At 50.3% G+C, this 17,915-nt stretch overlaps 1 protein-coding gene across 2 annotated transcripts in view; it reads right to left on the bottom strand.

The window, feature by feature from the left end:
• Positions 1–17,915, bottom strand: part of btbd9 (BTB (POZ) domain containing 9) — a 351,447-nt gene that overhangs the window by 28,525 nt on the left and 305,007 nt on the right. For both annotated transcript variants that reach the window (XM_072500328.1, XM_072500329.1), the window contains exon 9: positions 6,276–6,383. In XM_072500328.1, the coding sequence (XP_072356429.1) occupies positions 6,276–6,383 (108 nt within the window). The remainder of the gene's footprint in view (positions 1–6,275; positions 6,384–17,915) is intronic.

The following is a 17,915-nucleotide window of genomic DNA, read 5'->3' as shown; positions in this document are numbered from 1 at the left end:
GAGGTGACCAAGGGTGGGGAACTAAACATTGAGGCTATGCAGTGTTTAGGAAGGACAGGCAGAAAGGAAAAGGTGGCGGCGTTGCATTGTTTATTAAAGAAGATATTGATACAATATTTGTACAGATGGTGTGGAATCTCTCTGGGTCGAGTAAAGAAATACTTCGGGACAAAAAACATTGGTCGGGGTGGTATACAGACCCCCAAACTGCTGTGGTCATGTTGGGAATAGCATTAGACGGGAAATCAGAGATACACGTGATAAAGGAACATCTGTGATTATGGGTGACTTTAATCTGCATCTCGATTGGGAAAATCTAATTAGTCACGCTGCAGTATGGGGCAGCATGGTGGCACAGTGGTTAACACTGCTGTCTCACAGCGCCAGGTCCCAGGTTCAATTCCGGCCTCAGGTCACTGTCTGTGTGGAGTCTGCACGTTCTCCCAGTGTGTGCGTGGGTTTCCTCCGGGTGCTCCGGTTTCCTCCCACAGTCCAAAGATGTACAGGTTAGGTGAATTGGCCATGATCAATTGTTCTTCGTGTCCAAAGGGGTTGGGTGGGGTTGCTGGTTACTGGGATAAGGTGGAGGTGTGGGCTTAGGTGGGGTGCTCTTCCCAAGGGCCGGTGCAGACTCGATGGGCCAAATGGCCTCCTTCTGCACTGTAAATTCTATGATTCTATGAATAGAGGAGGAATTTCTGGAGCGTACGCAGGATGGTTTTCTGGGCCAGTATGTTGACACGGGGAGAAACGGGCAGACTCCCCACAAACTGTGACCCAAGGCGGGAATCGAACCTGGGTCCCTGGCGCTGTGAAGCAACAGTGCCAACCAATGTGTTATCGAAAAGGAAGGTGGAGAGAAAACAGTGAATTATAGACCTGTAAGACTGACATCGGTAGGGGGAAAAGTCTAGAATCCATTATCATTCTAGAATCAATTATCATTCTAGAACCCATTATCATTCTGGAATCCATTATCATTCTGGAATCCATTATCATTCTGGAATCCATTATCATTCTAGAATCCATTATCATTCTAGAATCCATTATCATTCTAGAATCCATTGTCAAAGAGTTTACAGCAGGAGCACTTAGAAAACAGTGGCAGGATGGGATTTGCGAAAGGGAAATCCGTTCTGAAGGGCAACACGGGATGGGCAATCACCAGCGATGCCAACACTCAGTAAATACATTTTTACAAAATCATGCTTGACAAATTTATTGGGATTCTTTGAGGATGTAACTAGCAGAGTTGACGAGAGGGAGCCAGTGGGTACATTTGAACTTTCAGAAGGCATAAAAGATGAGTGTGTAAAATTAAAGCGCGTGGGATTGGGGGAAGTGTATTGAGATGGACAGAATGCTGGTTGGCAGAGAGGAAACGAGTCGGGATTAATGGGTCCTTTTCAAATTGGCAGGCAGTAACCAGTGGGGTACCACAGGGATCGGTGCTGGGACCCCAGCTATTGAAATGAAATGAAAATCGCTTATTGTCACAAGTCGGCTTCAAATGAAGTTACTGTGAAAAGCCCCTAGTCGCCACATTCCGGCGCCTGTTCGGGGAGGCCGGTACGGGAATTGAACCGTGCTGCTGGCCTGCCTTGGTCTGCTTTCAAAGCCAGCGATTTAGCCCTGTGCTAAACAGCCCCTTATTCACAACCTACATTAATAATTTGGATGAGGGAATGTATTATCTCCAAATTTGCAGATAAGTCGATTTCGGCGTGAGAACAGCTGGTGAGTCAGTTTCAGCGGGAGCATTGCGGAAGGAGGTTGCTGGGAGGTAAGTCAACCTTTAAAAGCACTTCTCTTTGCAGGGGCAGGCCAGTCGATTTCGGCGGGAGTGGAGCTGGCTGGTTAGTCAATTTCAGCAGGAGCTGAGAATTTTTCTTTTTTTTTTTAAAATTAGTTTTTTAGGCGGGATCAGGAAGTCGACCCGCGGACGTCTGGGAAGACCCTCACCAATAAATTCTGGTGGAGAGGAAACCCGAGACACTACACGTGTAGTGTCTCCCACCCGCCCTCCTCCTCTAACCTAATAATAAAACCCATTGGTCTGAGGTAAGTACCATATTTTATTATATTATTATTATTTTTTATAAAAAATTTAATTTAGTTGCTAGCCAGATCTTGGTAGAAAGTTGGAGGAATGGCAGGGAAGGGAGTGCAATGTTCCTCCTGCAGGATGTTTGAGGTGAGGGATGCAGTTAGTGTCCCTGCTGATTTTACCTGCAGGAAGTGCTGCCATCTCCAGCTCCTCCAAGACCGAGTTAGGGAACTGGAGCTGGAGTTGGAAGAACTTCGGATCATTCGGGAGGCAGAAGGGGTCATAGATAGCAGCTTCAGGGAATTAGTTCCACCAAAGATTGGAGATAGGTGGGTAACTGTAAGAGGGACTGGGAAAAAACAGTCAGTGCAGGGATCCCCTGCGGTCGTTCCCCTGAGAAACAAGTATACCGCTTTGGACACTTGTGGGGGGGACGACTTACCAGGGGCAAGCCATGGGGTACGGGCCTCTGGCACGGAGTCTGTCCCTGTTGCTCAGAAGGGAAGGGGGGAGAGGAGCAGAGCATTAGTAATTGGGGACTCTATAGTCAGGGGCACAGATAGGAGATTTTGTGGGAGCGTGAGAGACTCACGTTTGGTATGTTGCCTCCCAGGTGCAAGGGTACGTGATGTCTCGGATCGTGTTTTCCGGGTCCTTAGGGGGGAGGGGGGGCAGCCCCAAGTCGTGGTCCACATTGGCACTAACGACATAGGTAGGAAAGGGGACAAGGATGTCAGGCAGGCTTTCAGGGAGCTAGGATGGAAGCTCAGAACTAGAACAAACAGAGTTGTTATCTCTGGGTTGTTGCCAGTGCCACGTGATAGTGAGATGAGGAATAGGGAGAGAGAGCATTTAAACACGTAGCTACAGGGATGGTGCAGGCGGGAGGGATTCAGATTTCTGGATAACTGGGGCTCTTTCTGGGGAAGGTGGGACCTCTACAGACAGGATGGTCTACATCTGAACCTGAGGGGCACAAATATCCTGGGGGGGAGATTTGTTCGTGCTCTTTGGGGGGGTTTAAACTAATGCAGCAGGGGCATGGGAACCTGGATTGTAATTTTAGGGTAAGGGAGAATGAGAGTATAGAGGTCAGGAGCACAGATTTGACGTCGCAGGAGGGGGCCAGTGTTCAGGTAGGTGGTTTGAAGTGTGTCTACTTCATTGCCAGGAGTATACGAAACAAGGTAGGGGAACTGGCAGAATGGGTTGGTACCTGGGACTTCGATGTTGTGGCCATTTCGGAGACATGGATAGAGCAGGGACAGGAATGGATGTTGCAGGTTCCGGGGTTTAGGTGTTTTAGTAAGCTCAGAGAAGGAGGCAAAAGAGGGGGAGGTGTGGCGCTGCTAGTCAAGAGCAGTATCACGGTGGCGGAGAGGATGCTAGATGGGGACTCTTCTTCCGAGGTAGTATGGGCTGAAGTTAGAAACAGGAAAGGAGAGGTCACCCTGTTGGGAGTTTTTTATAGGCCTCCTAATAGTTCTAGGGATGTAGAGGAAAGGATGGCGAAGATGATTCTGGATATGAGCGAAAGTAACAGGGTAGTTATTATGGGAGACTTTAACTTTCCAAATATTGACTGGAAAAGATATAGTTCGAGTACAATAGATGGGTCGTTTTTTGTACAGTGTGTGCAGGAGGGTTTCCTGAAACAATATGTTGACAGGTCAACAAGAGGCGAGGCCACGTTGGATTTGGTTTTGGGTAATGAACCAGGCCAGGTGTTGGATTTGGAGGTAGGAGAGCACTTTGGGGACAGTGACCACAATTCGGTGACGTTTACGTTAATGATGGAAAGGGATAAGTATACACCGCAGGGCAAGAGTTATAGCTGGGGGAAGGGCAATTATGATGCCATTAGACGTGACTTGGGGGGGGATAAGGTGGAGAAGTAGGCTGCAAGTGTTGGGCACACTAGATAAGTGGGGCTTGTTCAAGGATCAGCTACTGTGTGTTCTTGATAAGTATGTACCGGTCAGACAGGGAGGAAGGCGTCGAGCGAGGGAACCGTGGTTTACCAAGGAAGTGGAATCTCTTGTTAAGAGGAAGAAGGAGGCCGATGTGAAGATGAGGTGTGAAGTTTCGGTTGGGGCGATGGATAGTTACAAGGTAGCGAGGAAGGATCTAAAGAGAGAGCTAAGACGAGCAAGGAGGGGACATGAGAAGTATTTGGCAGGAAGGATCAAGGAAAACCCAAAAGCTTTCTATAGGTATGTCAGGAATAAGCGAATGACTAGGGAAAGAGTAGGACCAGTCAAGGACAGGGATGGGAAATTGTGTGGGGAGTATAGGCGAGATACTAAATGAATATTTTTTGTCAGTATCCACTCAGGAAAAAGATAATGTTGTGGAGGAGAATGCTGAGCCCCAGGCTAATAGAATAGATGGCATTGAGGTACGTAGGGAAGAGGTGTTGGCAATTCTGGACAGGCTGAAAATAGGTAAGTCCCCGGGACCTGATGGGATTTATCCTAGGATTCTCTGGGAGGCCAGGGAAGAGATTGCTGGACCTTTGGCTTTGATTTTTATGTCATCATTGGCTACAGGAATAGTGCCAGAGGACTGGAGGACAGCAAATGTGGTCCCTTTGTTCAAAAAGGGGAGCAGAGACAACCCCGGCAACTATAGACCGGTGAGCCTCACGTCTGTAGTGGGTAAAGTCTTGGAGGGGATTATAAGAGACAAGATTTATAATCATCTAGATAGGAATAATATGATCAGGGATAGTCAGCATGGCTTTGTGAAGGGTAGGTCATGCCTCACAAACCTTATTGAGTTCTTTGAGAAGGTGACTGAACAGGTAGACGAGGGTAGAGCAGTTGATGTGGTGTATATGGATTTCAGCAAAGCGTTTGATAAGGTTCCCCACGGTAGGCTATTGCAAAAAATACGGAGGCTGGGGATTGAGGGTGATTTAGAGATGTGGATCAGAAATTGGCTAGCTGAAAGAAGACAGAGGGTGGTGGTTGATGGGAAATGTTCAGAATGGAGTACAGTCACAAGTGGAGTACCACAAGGATCTGTTCTGGGGCCGTTGCTGTTTGTCATTTTTATCAATGACCTAGAGGAAGGCGCAGAAGGGTGGGTGAGTAAATTTGCAGACGATACTAAAGTCGGTGGTGTTGTCGATAGTGTGGAAGGATGTAGCAGGTTACAGAGGGATATAGATAAGCTGCAGAGCTAGGCTGGGAGGTGGCAAAAGGAGTTTAATGTAGAGAAGTGTGAGGTGATTCACTTTGGAAGGAATAACAGGAATGCGGAATATTTGGCTAATGGTAAAGTTCTTGAAAGTGTGGATGAGAAGAGGGATCTAGGTGCCCATGTGCATAGATCCCTGAAAGTTGCCACCCAGGTTGATAGGGTTGTGAAGAAGGCCTATGGAGTGTTGGCCTTTATTGGTAGAGGGATTGAGTTCCGGAGTCGGGAGGTCATGTTGCAGCTGTACAGAACTCTGGTACGGCCGCATTTGGAGTATTGCGTACAGTTCTGGTCACCGCATTATAGGAAGGACGTGGAGGCTTTGGAGCGGGTGCAGAGGAGATTTACCAGGATGTTGCCTGGTATGGAGGGAAAATCTTATGAGGAAAGGCTGATGGACTTGAGGTTGTTTTCGTTGGAGAGAAAGGTTAAGAGGAGATTTAATAGAGGCATACAAAATGATTAGGGGGTTGGATAGGGTGGACAGTGAGAGCCTTCTCCCGCGGATGGATATGGCTGGCACGAGGGGACATAACTTTAAACTGAGGGGTAATAGATATAGGACAGAGGTCAGAGGTAGGTTCTTTACGCAAAGAGTAGTGAGGCCGTGGAATGCCCTACCTGCTACAGTAGTGAACTCGCCAACATTGAGGGCATTTAAAAGTTTATTGGATAAACATATGGATGATAATGGTATAGTGTAGGTTAGATGGCTTTTGTTTCGGTGCAACATCGTGGGCCGAAGGGCCTGTACTGCGCTGTATTGTTCTATGTTCTATGACACCAAGTTGGGTGGGAGGGTGAGCTGTGAGGAGGATACAGAAACCCCTCAGTGTGATTCGGACAGGCTGAGGGAGTGGGTGAATGACAGATGCGGCATAATGTGGATAAACGCGAGGTTATCCACAAAAACAAGAAGGCAGATTATCTGAGTGGCCATAAATTAGGAGGTAGGAATGTGCAACGAGACCTGGGTGCCCTCATATCGCAGTCACCCAAACTGTGAAAAGAGCAAAGAGATTCTCACCTGCACGTAACCTTTGTGCGATCAGCCACCATCTTCCATTGCTGCTGGTTTTTGGACACCTCGATGTAGAAACTGTAGCTTCGATCATCACAATCCCAGAGCAGTAACCTGACCAGAAACACAACCTATAAATGGTGCCTGCAAATGGTGAAGACACTACAGCCTAGGTAATGACACAGACGGGAACAGGAGGACGCCAGTTAGATCCTGACTCGTTTACACAGAGACAGGAGGAGGTAAACCGGGATGATATCGTCGGGATTACGGAGACATGGCTGCAGGGTAATCAGGGATGGGAACAATGTCCAGGGGTACAGGTTGTGAACAGGAAAGGGGCAATCACAATGTTGGGGGTTTATTACAGGCCCCCCCCCCAGCTGCCAGCAAGGGATAGAGGAGCAGAGAGGTAGAGAGATTTTGGAAAGGTGCAAAAATAACAGGGTTGTTGTGGTCGGGGATTTTAATTTCCCCGATATTGACGGACACATTTAGTGCTGGGGGCTTGGATGGGGCAGAGTTTGTAAGGTGTATTCAGGAAGCCGCCTTGGTGCACAATGTAGATAGTCTAACTCGGGAAGGGGCAGTACTGGACCTGGTATTGGGGAATGAGCCCGGCCAGGTGGCTGAGGTTTCAGTAGGGGAACATCTTGGGAGTAGTGACCACAATTCTGTAAGTTTTAGGGTACTTTTGGACAGGGATGAGGGTAACCCTCACGTTAAGCTGCTAAACTGGGGAAAGGCAAATTCCGATAACGTTAGACAGGAATTGAAGAATTTGGATTGGGTGCGGCTGTTGGACAGTAAATCAACATCGGAAATGTGGGAGTCATTCAAGCGGCAGTTGATTGGGATTCAGGAACGTCACGTTCCTGAGGGAATCCCGGCTCTGGGTCACTGTCCGTGCGGAGTTTGCACGTTCTCCCCGTGCCTGCGTGGGTTTCGCCCCCACAACGCAAAGATGTGCAGGGTAGGTGGATTGGCCGCGCTGAATTGCCCCTTAATAGGAAAAATGAAATGAAATGAAAATCGCTTATTGTCACGAGTAGGCTTCAAATGAAGTTACTGTGAAAAGCCCCTAGTCGCCACATTCCGGCGCCTGTTCGGGGAGGCTGGTACGGGAATTGAACCGCGCTGCTGGCCTGCCTTGGTCTGCTTTCAAAGCCAGCGATTTAGCCCAGTGTGCTAAACCAGCCCCCTTATTAAAAAAAAAGGACTTTGTGGAAGGTGATTCTTGGGTAGGGTGTGTGGACAGCCTGGATCATGTTAACATCGAAAAGGAGGAGGTATTGGGTCTTTTAAAAGACACTAAGGTATATAAGTCTCCTGGGCCAGATGGGATTTACCCCAGAAGACTGAGGGAAGCAAGGGAGGAAATTGCTGGGGCCTGGACTGACATCTTTGTATCCTCATTGGCTACAGGTGAGATCCCAGAGGACTGGAGAATAGCTAACATGGTACCGTGTTTAAGAAAGGTAGCAGGGATAATCCAGGAAACTATAGGCCCATGAACATCACGTCAGTTGTAGGTAAATTATTGGAGTGAATTCTCAGGGACAGGATTTATACCCATTTGGAAACAAATGGACTCATGAGCGACAGACAGAATAGTTTGGTGAAGGGGAGGTCGTGCCTCACTAACTTGATCGAGTTTTTTGAGGAGGTTACAAAGATGATTGATGAGGGGAGGGCGGTGGATGTTGTTTACATGGATTTCAGTAAAACCTTTGACAAGGTGCCTCATGGTAAAAAAGGTGAAGTCACACGGGATCAGAGGTGAGGTAGCAAGATGGATACAGAACTGGCTCGGTCACAGAAGACAGAGGGTAGCAGTAGGAGGGTGTTTTTATGAATGGAAGGTTGTGACTAGTGATCATACAGGGATCTGTGCTGGGACCCTCTGTTGTTTGTACATAAACGATTTGGAGGAAAATGTAGCCGGTCTGATTAGTAAGTTAGCGGGTGAAACCAAGGCTGGTGGAGTGGCAGATAGTGTTGAGGATTGTCAGAGGATACAGCAGGACAGAGATCGGTTGGAGCCGGCAGAGAAAATGGCAAATGGAATTTAATCCGGACAAACGTGAGGTGATGCATTTTGGTCGGTCTGACATAGAGGGAAATATACCGGAAATGACAAAAGTCTTAGGAATATGGAAAATCAGAGAGATCTGGGCGTGCAACTCCACAGATCTTTGAAAGTGGCAACATAAGTGGACAAGGTCGTCAAGAAAGCATCCGGAATGCTTGTCTTCATTGGACAGGGCTTCGAGCTGGCAAGTCAAGCTGTGGTTGTACAGAACCTTGGTAAGGCCGCACTGGGAATATTGCGCACAATTCTGGTCGCCACACTACCCGAAGGATGTGGAGGCTTTGGAGAGGGTGTAGAGGAGGTTTACCAGGATGTTGCCTGGTATGGAAGGTGTTAGCTCTGTGGAGAGGCTGAATAGACTCGGACTGTTTTCATTAGAAAGATGGAGGTTGAGGGGCGGCCTGATAGAGGTCTACAAGATTATGAGGGGCATGAATAGAGTGGGTGGGCAGGCACTCTTTCCCAGGGTGGAGGGGTCAGTCACCAGGGGGCAGAGGTTTAAGGTCCGTGGGGCAGGTTTAGAGGAGATGTGCGAGGCAGGTTTTTTACACAGAGGGCGGTGAGTGTCTGGAACGCGTTGCCAGGGGAGGCTGTGGAGCAGATACATTAACGGCATCTTGACAAACACATAGATAGGATGGGAATAGAGGGATACAGCACAAGGAAGTGCTGAGGGTTTTAAGACCATAAGACATAGGAGCAGAATTAGGCCACTCGGCCCATCGAGTCTGCTCCGCCACTCAATCATGGCTGATATTTTTCTCATCTCCATTCTCCTGCCTTCTCCCCATAACCCTGATCCCCTTATTGATCAAGAACCTATCGATCTCTGTCTTAAAGACACTCAGTGATTTGGCCTCCACAGCCTTCTGCAGCAAAGAGTTCCACAGATTCACCACCCTCTGGCTGAAGACATTCCTCCTCATCTCTGTTTGAAAGGATCGTCCCTTTAGTCTGAGATGGTGTCCTCTGGTTCTAGTTTTTCCTACAAGTGGAAACATCCTCTCCACGTCCACTCTATCCAGGCCTCGCAGTATTCTGGAAGTTTCAATAAGACCCTCCCTCATCCTTCTAAACTCCAACAAGTACAGAGTCCTCAACCGTTCCTCGTACGACAAGTTCTTCATTCCAGGGATCATTCTTGTGAACCTCCTCTGGACCCTTTCCAAGGCCAGCACATCCTTCCTTAGATCCGGGGCCCAAAACTGCTCACAATACTCCAAATGGGGTCTGACCGGAGCCTTATACAGCCTCAGAAGTACATCCCTGCTCTTGTATTCTAGCCCTCTCGACATGAATGCTAACATTGCATTTGCCTTCTTAACTGCCGACTGAACCTGCACATTAACCTTTCGAGAATCGTGAACAAGGACTCCCAAGTCCCTTTGTGCTTCTGATTTCCGAAGCATCTCCCCATTTAGAAAATAGACTGCCTAAATTCCTCCTTCCAAAGTGCATAACCTCACACTTTTCCACATTGTATTCTATCTGCCACTTCATTGCCCGCTCTCCTAGCTTGTCCAAGTCCTTCTGCAGCCCCCTTGCTTCCTCAATACTACCTGTCCCTCTACAGATCTTTGTATCATCTGCAAACTGAGCAACAGTGCCTTCAGTTCCTTCTTCCAGATCATTAATGTATATTGTGAAAAGTTGTGGTCCCAGCACCGACCCCTGAGGCACACCACTAGTCACCGGCTGCCATCCTGAATAAGACCCCTTTATCCCCACTCTCTGCCTTCTGCCAGTCAGCCAATCCTCTATCCATGCCAGGATCTTACCCTGAACACCATGGGCTCTTAACTTATTTAACAGTCTCCCATATGGCACGTTGTCAAAGGCCTTCTGGAAATCTAAATAAATCACGTCCACTGGTTCTCCTTTGTCTAACTTCCTTGTGACCTCCTCAAAGAACTCTAACAGATTTGTCAGACACGACCTCCCCCTGACGAAGCTGTTTTGGCAAAGGTTGGTAAGTCCCATGCAGCCCAGGAGAGCTATCTTCCTTCAAGTCTTTTAGCAGAACCAATACCTCCTCCTTTTCGATGTTAACATGACGCAGACTGTCCACACACCCTCCCCAAGAATCACCTTCCACAAAGTCCCTTTTCTTGGTGAGCACTGATGAAAAGAACATTTACAACCTCACCCATTTCCTCTGGTTCAACACGTAGATTCCCCCCACTGTTCCAATCCTTTCCCTGGCCCCCCCCCCCTCGCATTTTACACAACACACAGATTCCCCCCACTGTTCAAATCCTTTCCCTGACCCCCCCTCGCATTTTACACAACACACAGATTCCCCCCACTGTTCCAATCCTTTCCCTGACCCCCCCCTCGCATTTTACACAACACGTAGATTCCCCCCACTGTTCCAATCCTTTCCCTGTCCCCCCCTCGCATTTTACACAACACACAGATTCCCCCCACTGTTCCAATCCTTTCCCTGACCCCCCCCTCGCATTTTACACAACACGTAGATTCCCCCCACTGTTCCAATCCTTTCCCTGACCCCCCCTCGCATTTTACACAACACACAGATTCCCCCCACTGTTCCAATCCTTTCCCTGAACCCCCCCTCGCATTTTACACAACACGTAGATTCCCCCCACTGTTCCAATCCTTTCCCTGTCCCCCCCCTCGCATTTTACACAACACACAGATTCCCCCCACTGTTCCAATCCTTTCCCTGTCCCCCCCCTCACATTTTACACAACACACAGATTCCCCCCACTGTTCTAATCCTTTCCCTGACCCCCCCTCGCATTTACACAACACACAGATTCCCCCCACTGTTCCAATCCTTTCCCTGACCCCCCCCCTCGCATTTTACACAACACGTAGATTCCCCCCACTGTTCCAATCCTTTCCCTGACCCCCCCTCGCATTTTACACAACACACAGATTCCCCCCACTGTTCCAATCCTTTCCCTGACCCGCCCCTCGCATTTTACACAACACGTAGATTCCCCCCACTGTTCCAATCCTTTCCCTGTCCCCCCCTCGCATTTTACACAACACACAGATTCCCCCCATTGTTCCAATCCTTTCCCTGACCCCCCCCCTCGCATTTTACACAACACACAGATTCCCCCCACTGTTCCAATCCTTTCCCTGACCCCCCCCTCGCATTTTACACAACACACAGATTCCCCCCACTGTTCCAATCCTTTCCCTGACCCCCCCCCTCGCATTTTACACAACACGTAGATTCCCCCCACTGTTCCAATCCTTTCCCTGTCCCCCCCTCGCATTTTACACAACACACAGATTCCCCCCACTGTTCCAATCCTTTCCCTGACCCCCCCCTCGCATTTTACACAACACACAGATTCCCCCCACTGTTCTAATCCTTTCCCTGACCCCCCCTCGCATTTACACAACACACAGATTCCCCCCACTGTTCCAATCCTTTCCCTGACCCCCCCCCTCGCATTTTACACAACACGTAGATTCCCCCCACTGTTCCAATCCTTTCCCTGACCGCCCCTCGCATTTTACACAACACACAGATTCCCCCCACTGTTCCAATCCTTTCCCTGTCCCCCCCTCGCATTTTACACAACACACAGATTCCCCCCATTGTTCCAATCCTTTCCCTGACCCCCCCCTCGCATTTTACACAACACACAGATTCCCCCCACTGTTCCAATCCTTTCCCTGACCCCCCCCTCGCATTTTACACAACACACAGATTCCCCCCACTGTTCCAATCCTTTCCCTGACCCCCCCCTCGCATTTTACACAACACACAGATTCCCCCCACTGTTCCAATCCTTTCCCTGGCCCCCACCCTCGCATTTTCCACAACACACAAGATTCCCCCCACTGTTCCAATCCTTTCCCTGACCCCCCCCTCGCATTTTACACAACACACAGATTCCCCCCACAGTTCCAATCCTTTCCCTGACCCCCCCTCGCATTTTACACAACACACAGATTCCCCCCACTGTTCCAATCCTTTCCCTGACCCCCCCCTCGCATTTTACACAACACACAGATTCCCCCCACTGTTCCAATCCTTTCCCTGGCCCCCCCCTCGCATTTTACACAACACACAGATTCCCCCCACTGTTCCAATCCTTTCCCTGACCCCCCCTCGCATTTTACACAACACACAGATTCCCCCCACTGTTCCAATCCTTTCCCTGGCCACCCTCTCGCATTTTACACAACACACAGATTCCCCCCACTGTTCCAATCCTTTCCCTGTCCCCCCCCTCGCATTATACACAACACACAGATTCCCCCCACTGTTCCAATCCTTTCCCTGGCCCCCACCCTCGCATTTTACACAACACACAGATTCCCCCCACTGTTCCAATCCTTTCCCTGACCACCCTCTCGCATTTTACACAACACACAGATTCCCCCCACTGTTCCAATCCTTTCCCTGACCACAATCTCGCATTTTACACAACACACAGATTCCCCCCACTGTTCCAATCCTTTCCCTGTCCCCCCCTCGCATTTTACACAACACACAGATTCCCCCCACTGTTCCAATCCTTTCCCTGGCCTCCCTCTCGCATTTTACACAACACACAGATTCCCCCCACTGTTCCAATCTTTTCCCTGACCCCCCCTCGCATTTTACACAACACACAGATTCCCCCCACTGTTCCAATCCTTTCCCTGACCCCCCCTCGCATTTTACACAACACACAGATTCCCCCCACTGTTCCAATCCTTTCCCTGACCCCCCCCCTCGCATTTTACACAACACACAGATTCCCCCCACTGTTCCAATCCTTTCCCTGTCCCCCCCTCGCATTTTACACAACACACAGAGTCCCCCCACTGTTCCAATCCTTTCCCTGGCCTCCCTCTCGCATTTTACACAACACGTAGATTCCCCCGCTGTTCCAATCCTTTCCCTGACCCCCCCCCCCCGCATTTTACACAACACACAGATTCCCCCCATTGTTCCAATCCTTTCCCTGGCCTCCCTCTCGCATTTTACACAACACACAGATTCCCCCCACTGTTCCAAACCTTTCCCTGACCCCCCCCCCCCCTCGCATTTTACACAACACACAGATTCCCCCCACTGTTCCAATCCTTTCCCTGACCACAATCTCGCATTTTACACAACACACAGATTCCCCCCACTGTTCCAATCCTTTCCCTGTCCCCCCCTCGCATTTTACACAACACACAGATTCCCCCCACTGTTCCAATCCTTTCCCTGGCCTCCCTCTCGCATTTTACACAACACACAGATTCCCCCCACTGTTCCAATCTTTTCCCTGACCCCCCCTCGCATTTTACACAACACACAGATTCCCCCCACTGTTCCAATCCTTTCCCTGACCCCCCCTCGCATTTTACACAACACACAGATTCCCCCCACTGTTCCAATCCTTTCCCTGACCCCCCCCCTCGCATTTTACACAACACACAGATTCCCCCCACTGTTCCAATCCTTTCCCTGTCCCCCCCTCGCATTTTACACAACACACAGAGTCCCCCCACTGTTCCAATCCTTTCCCTGGCCTCCCTCTCGCATTTTACACAACACGTAGATTCCCCCGCTGTTCCAATCCTTTCCCTGACCCCCCCCCCCCGCATTTTACACAACACACAGATTCCCCCCATTGTTCCAATCCTTTCCCTGGCCTCCCTCTCGCATTTTACACAACACACAGATTCCCCCCACTGTTCCAAACCTTTCCCTGACCCCCCCCCCCCTCGCATTTTACACAACACACAGATTCCCCCCACTGTTCCAATCCTTTCCCTGACCTCCCTCTCGCATTTTACACAACACACAGATTCCCCCCACTGTTCCTATCCTTTCCCTGTCCCCCCCCTCGCATTTTACACAACACACAGATTCCCCCCACTGTTCCAATCCTTTCCCTGGCCTCCCTCTCGCATTTTACACAACACACAGATTCCCCCCACTGTTCCAATCCTTTCCCTGGCCTCCCTCTCGCATTTTACACAACACACAGATTCCCCCCACTGTTCCAATCCTTTCCCTGACCCCCCCCTCGCATTTTACACAACACACAGATTCCCCCCACTGTTCCAATCCTTTCCCTGACCCCCCCCTCGCATTTTACACAACACACAGATTCCCTCCACTGTTCCAATCCTTTCCCTGACCCCCCCTCGCATTTTACACAACACGTAGATTCCCCCCGCTGTTCCAATCCTTTCCCTGACCCCCCCTCGCATTTTACACAACACGTAGATTCCCCCCACTGTTCCAATCCTTTCCCTGGCCTCCCTCTCGCATTTTACACAACACACAGATTCCCCCCACTGTTCCAATCCTTTCCCTGACCCCCCCTCGCATTTTACACAACACACAGATTCCCCCCACTGTTCCAATCCTTTCCCTGACCCCCCCCTCGCATTTTACACAACACACAGATTCCCCCCACTGTTCTAATCCTTTCCCTGACCCCCCCTCGCATTTTACACAACACACAGATTCCCCCCACTGTTCCAATCCTTTCCCTGCCCCCCCCTCGCATTTTACACAACACGTAGATTCCCCCCCACTGTTCCAATCCTTTCCCTGTCCCCCCCCTCGCATTTTACACAACACACAGATTCCCCCCACTGTTCCAATCCTTTCCCTGACCCGCCCCTCGCATTTTACACAACACGTAGATTCCCCCCACTGTTCCAATCCTTTCCCTGTCCCCCCCTCGCATTTTACACAACACACAGATTCCCCCCATTGTTCCAATCCTTTCCCTGACCCCCCCCTCGCATTTTACACAACACACAGATTCCCCCCACTGTTCCAATCCTTTCCCTGACCCCCCCCTCGCATTTTACACAACACACAGATTCCCCCCACTGTTCCAATCCTTTCCCTGACCCCCCCTCGCATTTTACACAACACGTAGATTCCCCCCACTGTTCCAATCCTTTCCCTGTCCCCCCCTCGCATTTTACACAACACACAGATTCCCCCCACTGTTCCAATCCTTTCCCTGACCCCCCCCTCGCATTTTACACAACACACAGATTCCCCCCACTGTTCTAATCCTTTCCCTGACCCCCCCTCGCATTTACACAACACACAGATTCCCCCCACTGTTCCAATCCTTTCCCTGACCCCCCCCCTCGCATTTTACACAACACGTAGATTCCCCCCACTGTTCCAATCCTTTCCCTGACCGCCCCTCGCATTTTACACAACACACAGATTCCCCCCACTGTTCCAATCCTTTCCCTGACCCCCCCCCTCGCATTTTACACAACACGTAGATTCCCCCCACTGTTCCAATCCTTTCCCTGTCCCCCCCTCGCATTTTACACAACACACAGATTCCCCCCATTGTTCCAATCCTTTCCCTGACCCCCCCCTCGCATTTTACACAACACACAGATTCCCCCCACTGTTCCAATCCTTTCCCTGACCCCCCCCTCGCATTTTACACAACACACAGATTCCCCCCACTGTTCCAATCCTTTCCCTGACCCCCCCCTCGCATTTTACACAACACACAGATTCCCCCCACTGTTCCAATCCTTTCCCTGGCCCCCACCCTCGCATTTTCCACAACACACAAGATTCCCCCCACTGTTCCAATCCTTTCCCTGACCCCCCCCTCGCATTTTACACAACACACAGATTCCCCCCACAGTTCCAATCCTTTCCCTGACCCCCCCTCGCATTTTACACAACACACAGATTCCCCCCACTGTTCCAATCCTTTCCCTGACCCCCCCCTCGCATTTTACACAACACACAGATTCCCCCCACTGTTCCAATCCTTTCCCTGGCCCCCCCCTCGCATTTTACACAACACACAGATTCCCCCCACTGTTCCAATCCTTTCCCTGACCCCCCCTCGCATTTTACACAACACACAGATTCCCCCCACTGTTCCAATCCTTTCCCTGGCCACCCTCTCGCATTTTACACAACACACAGATTCCCCCCACTGTTCCAATCCTTTCCCTGTCCCCCCCCTCGCATTTTACACAACACACAGATTCCCCCCACTGTTCCAATCCTTTCCCTGGCCCCCACCCTCGCATTTTACACAACACACAGATTCCCCCCACTGTTCCAATCCTTTCCCTGACCACCCTCTCGCATTTTACACAACACACAGATTCCCCCCACTGTTCCAATCCTTTCCCTGACCACAATCTCGCATTTTACACAACACACAGATTCCCCCCACTGTTCCAATCCTTTCCCTGTCCCCCCCTCGCATTTTACACAACACACAGATTCCCCCCACTGTTCCAATCCTTTCCCTGGCCTCCCTCTCGCATTTTACACAACACACAGATTCCCCCCACTGTTCCAATCTTTTCCCTGACCCCCCCTCGCATTTTACACAACACACAGATTCCCCCCACTGTTCCAATCCTTTCCCTGACCCCCCCTCGCATTTTACACAACACACAGATTCCCCCCACTGTTCCAATCCTTTCCCTGACCCCCCCCCTCGCATTTTACACAACACACAGATTCCCCCCACTGTTCCAATCCTTTCCCTGTCCCCCCCTCGCATTTTACACAACACACAGAGTCCCCCCACTGTTCCAATCCTTTCCCTGGCCTCCCTCTCGCATTTTACACAACACGTAGATTCCCCCCACTGTTCCAATCCTTTCCCTGACCCCCCCCCCCGCATTTTACACAACACACAGATTCCCCCCATTGTTCCAATCCTTTCCCTGGCCTCCCTCTCGCATTTTACACAACACACAGATTCCCCCCACTGTTCCAAACCTTTCCCTGACCCCCCCCCCCCTCGCATTTTACACAACACACAGATTCCCCCCACTGTTCCAATCCTTTCCCTGACCCCCCCCCTCGCATTTTACACAACACACAGATTCCCTCCACTGTTCCAATCCTTTCCCTGACCCCCCCTCGCATTTTACACAACACGTAGATTCCCCCCACTGTTCCAATCCTTTCCCTGACCCCCCCTCGCATTTTACACAACACGTAGATTCCCCCCACTGTTCCAATCCTTTCCCTGGCCTCCCTCTCGCATTTTACACAACACACAGATTCCCCCCACTGTTCCAATCCTTTCCCTGACCCCCCCTCGCATTTTACACAACACACAGATTCCCCCCACTGTTCCAATCCTTTCCCTGACCCCCCCCTCGCATTTTACACAACACACAGATTCCCCCCACTGTTCTAATCCTTTCCCTGACCCCCCTCGCATTTTACACAACACACAGATTCCCCCCACTGTTCCAATCCTTTCCCTGCCCCCCCCTCGCATTTTACACAACACGTAGATTCCCCCCACTGTTCCAATCCTTTCCCTGTCCCCCCCCTCGCATTTTACACAACACACAGATTCCCCCCACTGTTCCAATCCTTTCCCTGTCCCCCCCTCGCATTTTACACAACACGTAGATTCCCCCCACTGTTCCAATCCTTTCCCTGTCCCCCCCTCGCATTTTACACAACACACAGATTCCCCCCACTGTTCCAATCCTTTCCCTGGCCCCCACCCTCGCATTTTACACAACACACAGATTCCCCCACTGTTCCAATCCTTTCCCTGACCCCCCCCTCGCATTTTACACAACACACAGATTCCCTCCACTGT

The sequence above is a fragment of the Scyliorhinus torazame genome, chromosome 4 (assembly GCF_047496885.1).
Source record: "Scyliorhinus torazame isolate Kashiwa2021f chromosome 4, sScyTor2.1, whole genome shotgun sequence".
NCBI classification, from domain to species: Eukaryota; Metazoa; Chordata; class Chondrichthyes; order Carcharhiniformes; family Scyliorhinidae; genus Scyliorhinus; species Scyliorhinus torazame.
The sequence above is the reverse complement of the archived record's forward strand: the minus strand, read 5'-3'. Positions and strand labels throughout refer to the sequence as shown.